At 42.0% G+C, this 16,124-nt stretch overlaps 1 protein-coding gene and 1 long non-coding RNA gene across 5 annotated transcripts in view; one reads left to right on the top strand and one right to left on the bottom strand.

Annotated features, from left to right (window-relative positions):
• LOC123519669 (eIF-2-alpha kinase activator GCN1-like) overlaps positions 1-9,929 on the top strand; it is a 19,576-nt gene extending 9,647 nt beyond the window's left edge. Inside the window, 24 exon segments of the mRNA XM_045281155.1 lie at positions 47-211; positions 483-716; positions 823-1,017; positions 1,173-1,391; positions 1,574-1,838; positions 2,041-2,220; positions 2,343-2,506; positions 2,637-2,762; positions 2,899-3,048; positions 3,159-3,344; positions 3,453-3,601; positions 3,816-3,927; positions 4,054-4,269; positions 4,440-4,642; positions 4,837-5,056; positions 5,197-5,429; positions 5,567-5,747; positions 5,889-6,003; positions 6,138-6,367; positions 6,645-6,838; positions 7,098-7,309; positions 7,444-7,697; positions 7,965-8,195; positions 9,007-9,929. Coding sequence (XP_045137090.1) covers positions 47-211; positions 483-716; positions 823-1,017; positions 1,173-1,391; positions 1,574-1,838; positions 2,041-2,220; positions 2,343-2,506; positions 2,637-2,762; positions 2,899-3,048; positions 3,159-3,344; positions 3,453-3,601; positions 3,816-3,927; positions 4,054-4,269; positions 4,440-4,642; positions 4,837-5,056; positions 5,197-5,429; positions 5,567-5,747; positions 5,889-6,003; positions 6,138-6,367; positions 6,645-6,838; positions 7,098-7,309; positions 7,444-7,697; positions 7,965-8,195; positions 9,007-9,132 — 4,560 coding nt within the window. The 3' untranslated portion in view covers positions 9,133-9,929.
• LOC123519673 lies at positions 5,811-16,124 on the bottom strand. Of its 4 annotated transcripts, none has more exons than XR_006679085.1 (7): positions 16,084-16,124; positions 13,951-14,073; positions 11,582-11,703; positions 10,340-10,488; positions 7,203-8,295; positions 6,625-6,865; positions 5,811-6,315 (listed from the first exon to the last, which is right to left on the bottom strand). It is a non-coding gene; the product is annotated as an uncharacterized LOC123519673 (long non-coding RNA). The 4 variants fall into 4 exon arrangements; XR_006679086.1 differs by having other exon boundaries at positions 6,717-6,865; XR_006679087.1 differs by lacking the exon at positions 6,625-6,865.

Genomic DNA, 16,124 nt, shown 5'->3' with positions numbered 1-16,124 from the left:
AATGTATGGTGTTGAAATTTTTGTGAGTATGGTACTGTTTTTACAGGCGGATGGTGCTCTTAGTGATGGCATCTTAGGAGACGTGGTTCATCCAGTGGCTGCTGTGCGGGCTGCTGGGGCTGCTGCTCTAGCTTCCCTGGCCAAGGATAATCCAGACTTGGTGGCTCCCATCACCATCCAGCTCATTGAGACCTTCAAGGAGAAGACAGAGGTATGATGCAACCCTGTGGTATATCAAGTGTTGTGCGAACTATATTGAAAAATGTGATGTTCCCGTGTTTATTTAACTTTGTTAATGTTAGGTTTGAAATGTGTAAAAATTATGGTAAATGAGTATTAATTATAATTGTATCTGTAAATAGTCCAATTTTAGGTTGAGAAAATTTCTTGTGCCCTCATAAAACCTGGTAGATGTTTGAAAATGAACTAAAAGAAAATTAAGGTAGATGTAGAAGGTATTTAGTGTATTTATGTTTATGCAGATGACCCCAGCTGTTCGAGACAAGTATGACAGAGTGGTGGTGGAGGCGGTGGACTTGTGGGAAGGCCGGGCAGGAGTGGCAATGGCTCTACAGCAATTGGCTCCCCTCCTCACTACTGAAACTGTGGTGACTTTGGCTAATTTCTTTGTGCCTGATGCCCTTGGGGATCGCAATGCTGAGGTCCGCAACAAGATGCTGGAGGCTGCCATGTCTGTGGTCAATTCACATGGCAAGGTCAGCTTTTCATACTCATACTCTTTTAGGAATTTTACTATTAATTTTACTTATTGTGGATTTATATGTCTTAACATCCTTTATATCACCATAATGTTTTCTATAGGAGACTGTGAATAGCCTGTTACCGGTGTTTGAAAAGTTCCTAAACACAGCACCCAACCATGCCAGCTACGATGCTGTTCGGCAAAGTGTGATCATCCTAATGGGCTCATTGGCCAAACACTTGGAGCACAGCGATCCCAAGATCAAGCCTATTGTGGCCAAGTTAGTTGAGGCTCTCCACACTCCATCCCAGCAGGTAACACTTTGATAATGTTCACACTAACTCTCTATGACTACAGAGACTGTATGGAGCTTGAGCTACTGTAATAGTATTTCTTATGTGCTTACTTGGAAATTCCTATGCCATGTCTTCAAGGTAACCTTAAACCTGGGTCACTTTACCTTACTTAGGTCCAAGAGGCTGTAGCCAACTGTCTTCATCCTTTGGTGCCAGCAATCCGAGATGAGTGCCCCAAGCTGGTGTCTAAGCTGATGACTGTCTTGTTGGAATCTGAGAATTATGGAGAGCGCAAAGGGGCAGCCTACGGTTTGGCTTCCCTTGTGAAGGGTATGGGTATCTTGGCCCTTAAGCAACTGGATATCATGAACCAGCTCACCAATGCCATACAGGTAATTTAAGAAATCATGACTTAAAAGGTTTTTTTTTATGTAATTTTCACTTTATATGTAAAATTGGGTTAGACCAGAGATATCTTATTCTCTTTTAATATATTATGACGTAGATTTATATTTACTTTATATATTAGCATGTAAAATGTTATGCTGTAAAGAATTATCTTTTGGTTTTACAGGACAAGAAGAACTATAGATACAGAGAGGGTGCCTTATTTGCTCTGGAACAGCTGTGCAATATGCTGGGCAAGCTGTTTGAGCCATATATTGTACACATCCTGCCCCACCTGTTGCTTTGCTTTGGTGACGCCAACCAGTATGTGCGTGAGGCCACCGATGACACTGCCAAGGCTGTCATGAGCAAGTTGTCAGCTCATGGAGTGAAGCTTGTGTTGCCCTCCTTACTGTCTGCCTTAGAGGAAGACTCCTGGAGGACCAAGACAGGTGAGTCATTAGAAATAAATAATACTTAGTAACATATTATCTTGCTGGATTGGAAGTCAGCAGTGAGAGAGGGTATTATTTAGCATGCATATATAGAAAACTTTTTCATTATAACATTTGGAGTGTTCTCAGACACTATTTCCTCTTGACTCAACATTACACTTCACATGGTAAGAAGTTATCACTGCCTGTCTTGCCTTAGGATCTGTGGAACTACTGGGAAACATGGCTTTCTGTGCTCCTAAGCAGCTGTCCTCCTGCCTGCCATCCATTGTGCCCAGGCTTATAGAGGTGCTCAGTGACTCGCACATGAAGGTACAGCGGGCAGGCAGCCAGGCTCTCAGGCTCATTGGTTCAGTCATCAGGAACCCAGAGATCCAAGGTGAGTGAAAGTGTTTAGTGATGCTCATGGAGGCTTGGAGTGAATTTTTATAAGACAAACAATATGAAAATTGGTCTTAGCTTTCTCTTTAAAAAATGGCAATGATGTTATTTCCTCTGTAGCCATCGTGCCAGAGTTGCTAGCAGCACTGCAGGATCCTACCAAGAACACTTCAGCCTGCCTGCAGACTCTCCTGGAGACCAAGTTTGTCCACTTCATTGATGCACCCTCGCTGGCCCTGATCATGCCTGTGGTGCAGCGTGCATTCCAGGACCGTTCCACTGAGGTATCAGATGCTGCTGCCATTCATTGTTTGCACATTCATTGTTACTTTCTCATGCTGTTATTAGTTTAGAATAACAGGTACTAGAGACTTCTTTAATGATAGCTAATTTTCATCATTGTGTTTATTTCAGGTACGCAAAATGGCAGCCCAGATTATTGGTAACATGTACTCCTTGACGGACCAAAAGGACCTCCAGCCTTACCTGCCTGGCATCATCCCAGGTCTCAAGGCTTCTCTTCTTGATCCAGTGCCCAAGGTGAGGCTTTGAAGTGATCAAACTGTAACCTTTAATGATAAAAGAAAACACTGGGTATAGATAACAACATATAAAAAGGCTGAAATATTTGATAACAGAATACATTAAACAAATTAAATACGTGATGTCTTGACAGGTACGTGCAGTCTCGTCAAGGGCCTTAGGAGCCATGGTGAAGGGCATGGGTGAGTCCAGCTTTGATGACTTGCTACCGTGGCTCATGCAGACTCTCACCTCAGAATCTTCAAGTGTGGATCGTTCTGGAGCTGCTCAGGGACTTGCTGAGGTTAGTTTGCCATACTATTTTTATTTTTATGATTTATGGTTAGATGTTATGAGGTTACCTATTATCTTTGTCTGCTACTACCAATGATAACAATTCCCTTTTTCTTTCAGGTGGTGGGAGGCCTGGGTCCAGAGAAGCTGCATCGTCTCATGCCTGACATCATTGCTACAGCAGAGCGCTCTGACATTGCCCCTCATGTCAAGGATGGATACATCATGATGTTCATCTTCCTTCCCACTGTCTTCCAGGATGAGTTTACTCCCTACATAGGCCAGATTATTCCCCCTATTTTGAAGGTAATTGCAGGGACATTAAAAAGATTATCATATCAAAAGAGATCCCATAAAGATTTACTGATAATGACTGCAATTATAGATAATATTTTTCATTGTTATTCCTTCCAGGCACTAGCAGATGAGAATGAGTTTGTGAGAGAAACTGCTTTGAAAGCTGGCCAAAGGATTGTCAACACATATGCTGAGTCTGCTATTACTTTGCTGTTGCCAGAACTGGAGGCCGGCCTCTTCCATGATAACTGGCGCATCAGATACAGGTTAGCTTTAAGAGAACAGTTTTAATAACTGCTGCCAAAATTAGAGTTAATATTTGCCATATTACTAATTTTTCTGAAGGCACATCACAACCATGTGTGGCATCATTTATTGGGTTGGAGTTTGAAGCAATTTTATAAAGTGACAGGCATTAGATGATTTTGATAGATAAACTAGCTATTTTTTGTCTACCATTTACTTTTTGTGTGTTAACAGTTCAGTACAGCTGCTAGGAGATCTGTTGTTCAAGGTGTCAGGTGTGTCAGGCAAGATGACTACTGATACTGCTCATGAGGATGACAACTTTGGTACAGAACACTCACAGAAGGTAAGTATCAAAGGAATTCATCTTAAAAATTTAAATGGTAGTGAAAATTTTTAAGCTTTGTTCATTGTGGATTTCATCATTGTGTACTCAGTGGCATATGTTGTAATAGATATTGGCTCTCTTCAGGCAATCATTGACATTCTTGGAGAGGAGAGACGAAACCGAGTGCTGGCCGGGCTGTACATGGGGCGGTCAGATGTGGCCATCCTGGTGAGACAGGCAGCTCTCCATGTGTGGAAGGTGGTGGTGACTAACACACCCAAAACTTTGAGGGAGATCCTGCCTACATTGTTCTCACTTCTCCTTGGTCACCTTGCCTCCACCAGCTATGACAAAAGACAGGTACATGATTGATATTGCTGTTTTGAATATCTCATGTATGTCCTTGTGTAATTAACCATTTCCTATTGATTCAGGTAAAAGGTCTCAACATTTTAAACCTGTGAAAAATGTCCTTACCTACCAATTTAGTTAGATGTCAGATACCAGATTATAACCACCCTATAATGCAGGTTGCTGCCCGCACATTGGGTGACCTGGTGCGTAAGCTGGGAGAGCGTGTGTTGCCAGAGATCATCCCCATCCTGGAAGCAGGCCTTGGTTCCCCTGAACCTGACCAGCGCCAGGGTGTGTGTATTGGTCTTTCTGAGATTATGGCCTCCACCAGCAAGGATATGGTGCTTTGCTTTGCCGACAACTTGGTGCCCACAGTCAGGTGCGTGGTAATAAGAGCTGGTGGATATTGGATGATGTTTTCCTGTTATCTCATACATTTCAATGTTACATATATTAACTTCATATTGATTGATTAGGATGTAAAGGGTCACCTTATTTTCAATTTTGTTGAGAGTCTCTTAAAATTCCATATTGAATTCATTGTCAGTTTACATCTTCCTTGCCCGACACCAGGCGGGCACTGTGTGATCCACTGTCATCTGTGCGGCAAGCAGCTGCCCAGACCTTTGATTCCCTGCATGGCACTGTTGGATTCCGGGCACTTGAGGACATCCTGCCTCACTTGCTTGCCCAGCTTGAAAACGAGGATGAGACTCGTGAGTATGCCCTGGATGGCCTAAAGCAGGTGATGGCCATCAAGAGCAGGGTGGTGCTGCCCTACCTTGTGCCTCAGGTAATACTCCATACTTTTCTCTTCCTTATTTAGTGATTTTGGAAAAATACCAATATCATGGTTAATTTTAAAGTATTGTATGAGCAACTGTTATCCATTATTGTGCATCATGCAATTTACACTTTCTTTCCTTTGATCAGCTGACCACACCTCCAGTCAACACACAAGCTCTATGTATCCTGGCATCAGTTGCTGGTGACACACTCACTAGACATCTAAGCAAGATATTGTTAGCCCTTCTTGGTGCTCTCAGTGATTCTGCTGGCAGCCCAGAGTATGATGAGGCTCTTGGTCACTGCCAGGGTGTGGTGCTGGCAGTGACAGATGAGGCTGGTGTGAACACAATTGTTGATGAATTACTCCACCACTCCAAGTAGGTGTCTTTATTTACCTTTACTATATTTACCTTGATATTTGATTGTCTAAGCCTGTGCTGCTATGATTTATCAGTTCCTGATTGATGCTTCTGTTGTATAAGTTTACACTTTTATTCCATAATTATTTGTCCAGGGGAAGCAATCTTGGGGTAGCCCAGGCAGCAGTGGCCTTGCTTCTGGCCTTCTGTTCCAACACCCGGGCCGACTACAGTGACTATGTACCCCAGCTCCTGCGTGGCCTCATCCACCTCTTCACTCACAAGGATGAGGAGATGCTCAAGACCTCGTGGCTGGCTCTCAGTGCCGTCACCAAGGTGAGGGGAGGAACACAGGTGACTAATCACAGGTGGATGTAATCAGGGCATAAAAATCACATCTCAAATAAACATACCTTTTTTTGTTTTATTTTTAGTAATTAGACATTATGGTTATTGATGCAACATATTGTTGAACAGAGTCTTGATGCAGCAGACCAGCGCTCTCTGGTGGCAGATGTGCGACAAGCCGTTAAATTTGCTGCATCAGACCTCAAGGGAGAAGAACTTATGCCTGGTTTTTGTCTTCCTAAAGGTGAGTGAGTGAAGGAGACATTCCTAAAGGCTAAAGACTGCTTGTAAACATCTAAGAAGTGACATACTTATATGTATAACTGGATACAATATGTAGATAGATAATGTATTTGAGGTTTTTTGTTTGTCAAACAGGCATCCAGCCTATTCTGCCCATCTTCCGAGAAGCAGTTCTTAATGGGGAGCCAGAGTTGAAGGAAGCAGCAGCTAATGGTTTGTCAGAGGTGATCCGCCTTACCAGTTCAGATGCACTCAAGCCATCAGTGGTACATGTAACAGGTCCCCTCATCAGGATCCTTGGAGATAGGTTTGCCTGGAATGTGAAGGTGGCTGTATTGGACACCCTAGCTCTTCTATTGGCTAAGGTATGGTGCATTAATTTTTTTTAATTTTCTTTATTAAGAATACTTTTAAATATCCTCTGTTGAATGTTAGAGAAAAGAGACAAGTGCAAGGATGAGGTGTGTGGACACTTAGTTGAAAGTTTAGACACTTCTGTATCCACATCAAGGAAGTTTCAAGGAGCAGCAGTTACAGTAAATAAGAAATAGGGATTTAAATAAATGAATGCCATTGGTTTATTACTGAATTGCTTGCAGTGTGCTGATCTGCCTCTACCCACACTATTGTTCTCTCCCACAGACTGGAGTTATGCTGAAGCCCTTCCTCCCACAACTCCAGACAACATTTGTCAAGGCAGTGCATGATGCTCACCGAGGTGTGCGGCTGCGTGCAGGGGCTGCCCTTGCTCACCTCATCACCATCCACACCAAGCCTGACCCACTCTTCACTGAACTCCACAATGCCGTCAAGGCGGCTGATGATACTCCCACTAGGTAAGCCTGAATTTCAAAGGGTGGGTGCTGTGAGTGTGAGAGGAGTGGAAAGACAAAATGTTTAGGTGTGAAAGTTTAAAATAGATGTATTGTGCTAAAGTGGACTGTATGGAAACAATTAAGTTAGAAAGCTCAAAGGAACATGATCCAGAATGTGTGTGCATGTTGAGTGAAATCATTCCCTAAAATAACACAAAGGATGTTAAGCAGTGTAAGAAAGAAATGAGATAACCTAACCAATATTTTCTGTATTGTTTAGGGACACTATGATCCAAGCTCTGCGGTGTGTGGTACAGCCAGCTGGGAATAAGATGAGTGAGGGTGTTCGTAAGGGACTGGTGACTACCTTGACCTCTCTCCTTACCCATGATGATGACTCCACCCGGCTGTGTGCTGCTGGGGCACTGGGAGTATTGGTGCCGTGGCTGCCTTCAGAGGAGCTGCGGCCTCTCCTCAACCACCATGTCCTGGGTAAATTAAGCATCCCCATGACTATAACCACATTTGTGTGGTGCAATAGTGAACAATTTTTTTCTTGTAGTTACCAATACTTAAGAATTAGAATGAACCTGGAGCACGTAACAGTAATGCATGTTTGATTACAGAGGATAACAGTAATGCAGACTGGACAGTTCGCCATGGGAGATCGGCAGCTCTCTTCTCTGTCTTAAAGTCTGCTCCATCAAAGATCCTTGAGGTGGCCACTCCAGACCAGATCTCGTCCACCTTGCTCTCTTACCTTTCATCTGACCGCTTGGCCCTTGTAGAAAATGCACTGTCTGGAGTGGCCTTTTTCATGAGCCACCAACTCTCTACTGGAGATCCTGTGCCATCTGGACTTCTACAGACTTTTGCCAAGGTGACCACCTTATGCTTACCAGGAAATATTTTCCAAGCATGGATAATGATTCCTTTTATTATCATTTTTGGATTTTGACGTGTGTATGTACAATGCATCTATTTATTAAAATACAAAGCTGAAATCACTTTAATAGGCAGGGAGCTGAAATGGAAATTCAAAGGCTGAGAAGTATCACAAACTTAATGAATTTTCATGTAAATTATCAATATCTTAAGTTTGAGACTAACAAATTTCTAGCAATTAATTCAAAACTTTCTTTACTAGCTGATCAACCACAGTAGCAATGAGGTGAAGCAGGGAATGTGTCGAACTTGCCAGTACACAGCAGAGAATTTAGCGGGTTCTGGAGGTTCCTTGCTACCTATGGAGATTGCCAAGCCACTGATTCCCATGTTGGTAAATGGCACCAAGGAGAAGAACCAGGTTGTGAGGTCATCTGCAGAAATGGCACTGATAGCGTTGCTGCAGCTGAAGGAAGGCGACCAGGGTTCTCAGGTACTGGTCATGTTTTCATGCTAACAAATCTTAATGTAGTAATTTTCAGTGTAGTTTTCTCAGGTAGACCGATGTAGACAGGGTTATGTTCCAAAGGCACCTGCAAAATTAAAAAATCCATGTCATATTGATGCCAGAGGAAATGAGCAAATGTTTCAGGAGCTGGTAGATGATTGTTGTGGTGGCAAGTGAACTGAGGGATGACAATTTTTGAGGTAGGTATATGAATCTCTCTCTCTCTCTCTCTCTCTCACAGTGCTTTCTCCTTTTTTGTTTTCGTTCATGCCACCCAAACTTTATATTCCACAGTGTATAAGTGTTTCTTTGTTTAGTGATATAGCGAGGGACCACTGCATATCATTCATAAGTTAGAAAATTGATTTTTATATATTGATATTTTTCAGGTGTGGAACGGATGAATTGGATTTCATTATTTTAAAAGGAGAAATTTGTTTTGATACGAGTTTGTCAGGATACGAACTACATTATGGAACAAATTAAATTCGTAACCCGAAATGCTGGCTGTAGATGGCAAGCACCAACCTCCAGAGTTAAAATGTTCTATTCTATAATTTCCCATACATCTTAGAAATAACATTATCATATCTTTTTTGTGAGTGTATAATTATAAAGTTCATTTATCATAGTAGTGTAGTGTTATTTCAAAGATATAGAGAATATTATGTAAGATAAATTTATTTCACACTGGTTTGGCACTTGGTTCCTTGTTGCAGCCAGTTAATGTCATTACACTCATTGCAACATTCGTGCCACTGTCAACCAGTGAATCAATCAATATGACTTCCCACAGGTGATGTTGGGTGCTCTGGAGGCTGGAGGACGTGACTCCCTTAATGAAGTAATCAACCGGTGCCTGCGGCGTGCCACCTACATCCCAGTGACCCCGGCTGAGATAGACCCTACCCTTCTCACATGATGGGGCGGCTCCAGGGTCTCCAGGGATAACTTAATGAGAGAGTGGGTGGAGAGGTGACAATAGGGGGAGGGGGAGGGGGGAAGTGGACAGGTGATGGTGAAGGAGATATCAGCCAGCCACGTGTTGTCAAAAAACACACACACACACACACAACCTACAGTGTACAAGTCATGAGTATTGGAGCCCTGGCTAGAGCATCCAATACTTACGGCGATAAAAGGCACAGTCCACTACAATGAACCATTTTAAGGTAAAAGTGATGTCACTTCATTCCTCAGCTCCATGTAGCATGTGTATCTTCTGTTCAGTGTGCCTTGTCTTGAGACCCACTGAAGGGAGGAGGATATGAGTCAGCTACATGAAGCCGAGGGTCATGGCAGGGGCATTTTGTCTGAAGTGGTTGACTCTACAGAGGACTGTTCCTCTATTTCACCATAAGTATTGGATTCCCTGGTCAGCAGGTCCAATACTCTCATGAGAAGTACTGTTTATCACATTCATTCAAGCACACACATCTCTCTCTCTTTCTCTTTCTATTCCAATCTCTCTCACCCACACACACTTTAACACACTGGTGCTCTAAGCCATCTTAGCAATTAAGAAATTGACAACATCCTCTATATTTTGTACCTCCTTCTACAACACCTCCATCCTATGCTGTACTAAGCTTGGTGAGAAAAACTTGTACTATCACATCACAGTATATCATAAAGCTGACCAAAAGTGTGTAAAACGAGCTGTACCAAAACCAAGAATGAGATAAATGTATTTACATAAAGCTCCCATGGTACACTGAAGACTAATTAATCTACTTATCCTCCTCATTTTAATGACTCGATGGGTAATTTTGTTTCTGGCCTACAATAGTCAGATCAGTGATATATTTAGAACATTTTTAAGTGATTATGTACATTTTATGTTGATAGACAATTATTCCAGCAAATCCAGTGATACTTTTTTTCTTTTTACTTTATCCCATTACTTTGTGAAAATTTGATAAATCAAAGAATAGTGTGGATGGAGGTAATTGTGTAACAACTACTGGTAAGATTTGCTGAAAATATTTTTGTGAGAAAGAGCACATGGAAGTCACTGCATGTCTGTGTGCTAAGAAGTGTTTCCCAATAAATTCCTATCAAAAAATAATGTTTCAGCACCACATTATTGGCAGATACTAAATTCTACTTATAGGAGGCATCTTTCATACAGAATTAAAATCATGTTGTCCACTTCATGCCCAACTTGAATACAGGGGGCCATCACGTCAGGATGCAGTCATGAACACAACGCGCCACTGGGCACTCCACCATAAGCACTGACTGTTCAAGTGAGTGTGCATAATGGCAACTGAGAAGTCTGGAAGGTGAAATGAAGGAACAATTAATTTTGTGTTGCAAAGATGCATTACTAAATTATCAATGTTTGTCACATGTACATAAAAACTGAATATAGAGTAAAAGTGAAAATAGAAAATGATGATCTACATACATCTGTCCTGAACATAAGAGGTGACAGTGCTTTACAGGAAAGTGTGCATTTCTCATTCATTCTCTCACCCTATATCCTCCAAATCTTGGTTTAACTTTATTTGTTCTAATGCTAAACATGACAAAGAGATAGCCCATACATGGTATCTAAGTCTTCCACCCCCAAAAAAGTTGTGTACTTCTTATTTCTACCTTGATTTATGCCAAGACTTGAAGAAACTGGCCCAATAAAAAGAAATCTTTAAAATTTTCAAGACCTATCATCACATGTTACCTAGACCAACACATTACTAACACAATTTCTTCATCCTTCCTTCATCATTTCAACCTGATGATTACTTCAATCTTGTCTACCTCCTCAACACAGTAATTCTCATTCTAAACCTCTATTAACTCTGGATGATTCAGGGCATTTATACCTCCTATAATGATATTTTTCATGCCTTCACTAGCCTTAACCATTGGAAGGCTTGTGCATCTGATGGCAATCCTTGCTACTGTTTTCATAAATATGATTTTCTACCAAAAAAGGATCTTCCCTTGCCATCCATAGAGAATGACCGAAATAAGTGTTTTATCATAAAATCAGCTGGATTAGCAATTAACTGACATGAGGTGGAGTCTCACTATCCTTTTGACCATCTGTGTAAGGTTCATACTACCACACAACCAATTTCTTTTAGACTGCGGGCCCTGGAACCTCACAATACTTTGCTCTTCCACAACACCACTACTGACACCAACTCTTTACAGCTGCCAGCGTGATAAGTGGGTAACAATACACTATAAACCTTTATAAAAGTTGAATGACCTCATGTAGAGAAATGAATGAAAATATTGCTAGCCTAATATTACTTAATGTAATGCTACTGAATATATCGGCAGACTTGGTAAGTGCTAGTACAATTAATGCACTAAGTATTTCTGAAAGTCAAGAAAAATCTGTATTACACCATACTTACTTCTAATGGTGTAGAAGGCATCCTCTAAGCCTCACTTTCTTCAAGTATCAGAGTAAAGAAAATGCAAAATCAAAGACATCTTTCTTCCTTAAACTTTCTTGCAGACTTGCTCATAGTGGTTCCTGCAAGATGATGAACATTTTAGCTTGTGCTGCATAGCAATCTCATCATTACCTCATCACATATACTTCAAAATAGTACCTAAGAAAAAAATATTTGGCTTCTATAGTCCAACTAAAATATGAAGACCGCTGAGGGGGGAGACCTAACAGGGATTCATTCCCCGGAGAAGGGTCACCAAAAGTCACCAAAAGTCGCAGCCCCAATTAAAGGATTAACACTGAAGTGTGGAGAAACGCCCATCTCTCCCGCTCTCTTTCTCTCTGGCTTGTTACTACTTCCTCCTGTTTCTTATTACTATATAGTTCTCTCATGCACGTGTGTGTGTGTATAATCCTGCTTGTGCAAGTCTTTCAACAGTTTACGTATTGGTTTTCCTGTGACGCGGCACACACACACACACACACACACACACACACACACACACACACACACACACACACACACACACTCTCTCTCTCTCTCTAAAATAGACAATTAGACATGCATCTTTTTTGTTGTTTTATTTTACTCTTTTTCCACACCACCCATGAGGTAAGAGTTAAGGTGCGTTATTTTTATAGAGGTTTTACCCTGTAGGCATAATCTTCTCTCAGCTATTTAATCAGACAGTTCTTCGTCAGAAGTGTCCTCCACATTGATAATAAAAGAATCCTCTAAGCAGAACTTGTTGACGCTGTAAATAATTAATTTCTCTTGACTATGAAGGTTGCGATGGCGAATAGCGCGGACGAGATATTCACCTTCCATCCTGAGCGACAGGGAGGGGAGGAGTGACTCGATTTGACCTGGGGATTATCAGCGTTAGGGAGGTTGACCTCACCCAAGTCCAACCTTGAAAAGTATCAACACTGGAGAGCAGTGGTGCTACATTTTGTGGTATCTATACAAAATCATTGTCTTCATTACACTAAAACAATATTCAAAGCTCTCTATACATCCTTAGTAGAAATTTAGAGGAATACATTTTTATGACGGTTCATTAAGATGTAAGTTAATAATAAGATCGAAACATGTGCTACGATGTTTGGCGACGCCGCAGCCGGGGAATCCCCGTTAGGTCTCCCTCCTCAGCGGCCTTCATATTTGAGTTGGACTATAGGTTGTCTTGCACAAACCCTGGTTAGCTCCTTCCTTACTTTGCTTATGTACAGCATGACAGACAGATGTGAGTATGGTGCCTGTGGCAGTTGAGAGAAAGACTGAGGGTTGCTGACATTGAACAGAAACTGTGACTCCAACCCATGTCACTGAGGCACGTGAGGTCGTAACACATGTATGGAAAATATGATGTCATAAATGCTAAAACTGGATCCATTTTGCTTGAAGTGCTCTTCCAATCAATCAATCGAGGGGGGTGGGTCGCCTCGCCTACCCTATGGCACCACTCCAGGTGGTCACGCCTCGTGAGTTTCCATGCAGGCTTCCTTCCTGTGCCAAGTAACTCCCAGCAAGAGGTATTGACTTGCCACAGCCATGAATTGTGTGGACATCCCCTTGGCTTCCTCCATGCTGGGTTATCCATTTTAGAGACAACCCAATATGCAGGATCAGCTCCTGGGTAGTGTGCCACATGCCCATATAGTCGCAGCTGGTGTTGAACTATGCTGGTCATCGGCCTTGAATCAGTCTCATGGAGCAATCGCTGATTTGACACAGGTCATACCAGCAGTACTCCATGATCCTGCGAAGGCATCTAGTACCAAAGACATCAATTCGCCTCTTCAGATCGGTGTTCAGCATCCATGTCTCACAACCGTAGAGTAAGACAGGAATCACCAGCAACTTGAAGATCCGAATCTTTGTCTGTCTGCACAGGTACTGACAACAGCAAATACTCATGTTGAGCAAGTCTATAATGCCGTGGGTCAGGCCAATCTGCCCTACAACTTCCTGGCTTAACCCACCATCATTACGCACTACACTACCAAGGCATGTGAAATTTTCTGAGATCTCAATGTCCTCCTCACATGCATGGACAGACTATACTGTTTCCACTCTACCTATTATTATGCCTTGCTCACACAACCTGCAGGTACACATGTGAGAAGTGCACTTATGTGAAATACTGCTGACCCTGAATGGGTAGATAAAGTAAGGGAATCAACAAAATGAGAAAGGAACAGGCCCCACATCAGGTGCATGGTGTGTTACACAGTACTGAGATCAGTGATCTTGAGTGCACAAGAAACACCACTGGAAATACTTCTGATACTACAAATGCAGAAACCAGTACTAGGGACACAGACCTGGCTAACACCACAGAGGATGCAAACTTCAACCAGCTCCCTTCCATGGCTAGATTTCCGTAGAGGAAACAGAAGGCACACCATCTGGCACCATCCAGGGGGGCCAGGAACATAACATTTCTCCTGTACAAATGGCAGGGGAAACAAACACTAACATAAGCAAAACATAACATATAACATAACATAACATAAATAATAGGATAACAAAGGGCCACCAGGGCCCATCTAGGTTATCCTGTATCAGTCGCACAGCGACCTCGTCATCAGTACTTAAAGATACACTTACAAGTACACAGTACATTATATACTAATTCTAAATATTTGGCCCATTAACAGGGCTAAGTCCTGCAGCGTATTCCTCTACAATCTATGATCCCCACACATGGGGATCATGTCTTGTTTAACTATAGTAAATTTCTTATAAAAACTATCATGCAGCGCTATACATAATTATAAATCTAATAAATTTAAGTGCTTATCTAATCTGTTTTTAAACATTGTCAAACTAGTGCTATTTACAACCGTCTCTGGCAATGCATTCCAGAAGTCTACCACCCTATGACTAAAGAAATATTTTCTTATATCTAACCTGCAGCCTTGCTTTCTAATCTTCCTGCCATGATTTCTAGTCCTACTTCCCTCCTCTAAGGTAAAGAAAGATCTCACATCTATGTAGTTTGTATCTGAGAACATTTTAAATAACTCTATCATATCCCTCTTATACATCTCCTCTCAAATGAAAACATGTTTAATTCCTTTAATCTATCTCTATACTCCAGGCGCTTCAAAGCTGGTATCATCCTAGTTGCTCTTCTCTGAACTGCTTCTAACATGTTGATATCCTGCCTATAGTGGGGTGACCAGGCCTGTATGCAATACTCTAAATGGGGCCTAACATAGGAATTATATAAGCTATGCACCACTTCCTTACTTTTGTAACTAACATTTCTATTTATAAAACCCAGGATCCTATTTGCCCTATTTCTTGCTTCTAAAGCAACAAATCACTCCAGCTTATTTGGAGGTATTACCATAAGAACAGCTGTCACAACCATGTAAGTGACAAAAACTGTCTATTTTCCCAACCAAACCTTGCCTTAAGCTACTGAATTATGGCCCATGGGGAGATACAAGATGTTCACTTAAGGAAATGTACTCACTTCCAACATCTCAAAGAAGACATTGCTCACCAATACCCATCATGTGCGCACCAGCCTAGATATTAGGAAACGCTAATTCGCAATACACAATATTGGCCTCTGGAATTCCCTCCCTGAGTCTGTTGTTACATGTTCCAGTCTCGAGTCATTCCAACCCACTTTGTCATCTCATCTTGGAAATCTACTCTTTTTAATATTATGATTAATGAGGTATCTTATTACTTTTTATAGCTTATGATGCACTTTCTAACCATTTCGTATTGTTATTCGAGTTACAGGGTACTTGTACTGTAAGGGCTGGTGCATCAGCAAAGTGCAACTTCTTGCCCCTTACCAAAGTCAGGGGGCCAGGAAGCCAACTAGGTAAAAGAACTTACCCTGAAGTGCCTGTAGAGGATACCAAGTTCTTTATACATCCCAGAACAGCGACACTCGCTTTTTAGGGGTTATAAAAAAACTAAACTCTTGGACACTGGATTTCTAACAATAATTGAAATGTAACTTGATTATAGCCACGGCATCACTGGAACTATTGTTATAGGCTGCAATAGGGGCAGCTTTAGGCTTGGGAGGCAGGGGGATGAGGGCATGAAAGGTCACCTGGTGGGCTTCCCTAAAGTAGAAGCCACATTCAGCTGGCTTGGCCACTGCAGCTCCAATAACAAATTTCGATACCTAGTTTGAGGCCTCTCCCACTTAAAAGACGGTGCCAGTTCAGCTCCCTGGTCTAATATCCACACAGGTTTAGTGACTTGTGTAAAAGTGTGCACCACCAGCCACAAGTCTGAGTCACAAAGGCAGGCTGACCGAGGACTCTAACCTTATCTCCGCTTCCATTACTCGTGTAGCCTCGTTGTGGGCACTGCTGCCGCGCTGCGTGCACTGAACACTTATCCTTATCTTGGCTTATGAAAAGCACTTGGACATTACTCAGTTACTAAGAAATTAAAAAGAAAAATACTAAGGGACTTACCGCCATCCTTGTCAGCTGCCTCCCGCAACACAAAGGACTGG

The sequence above is a fragment of the Portunus trituberculatus genome, chromosome 45 (assembly GCF_017591435.1).
Source record: "Portunus trituberculatus isolate SZX2019 chromosome 45, ASM1759143v1, whole genome shotgun sequence".
In the NCBI taxonomy this organism is placed as follows: domain Eukaryota; kingdom Metazoa; phylum Arthropoda; class Malacostraca; order Decapoda; family Portunidae; genus Portunus; species Portunus trituberculatus.
The sequence above is the reverse complement of the archived record's forward strand: the minus strand, read 5'-3'. Positions and strand labels throughout refer to the sequence as shown.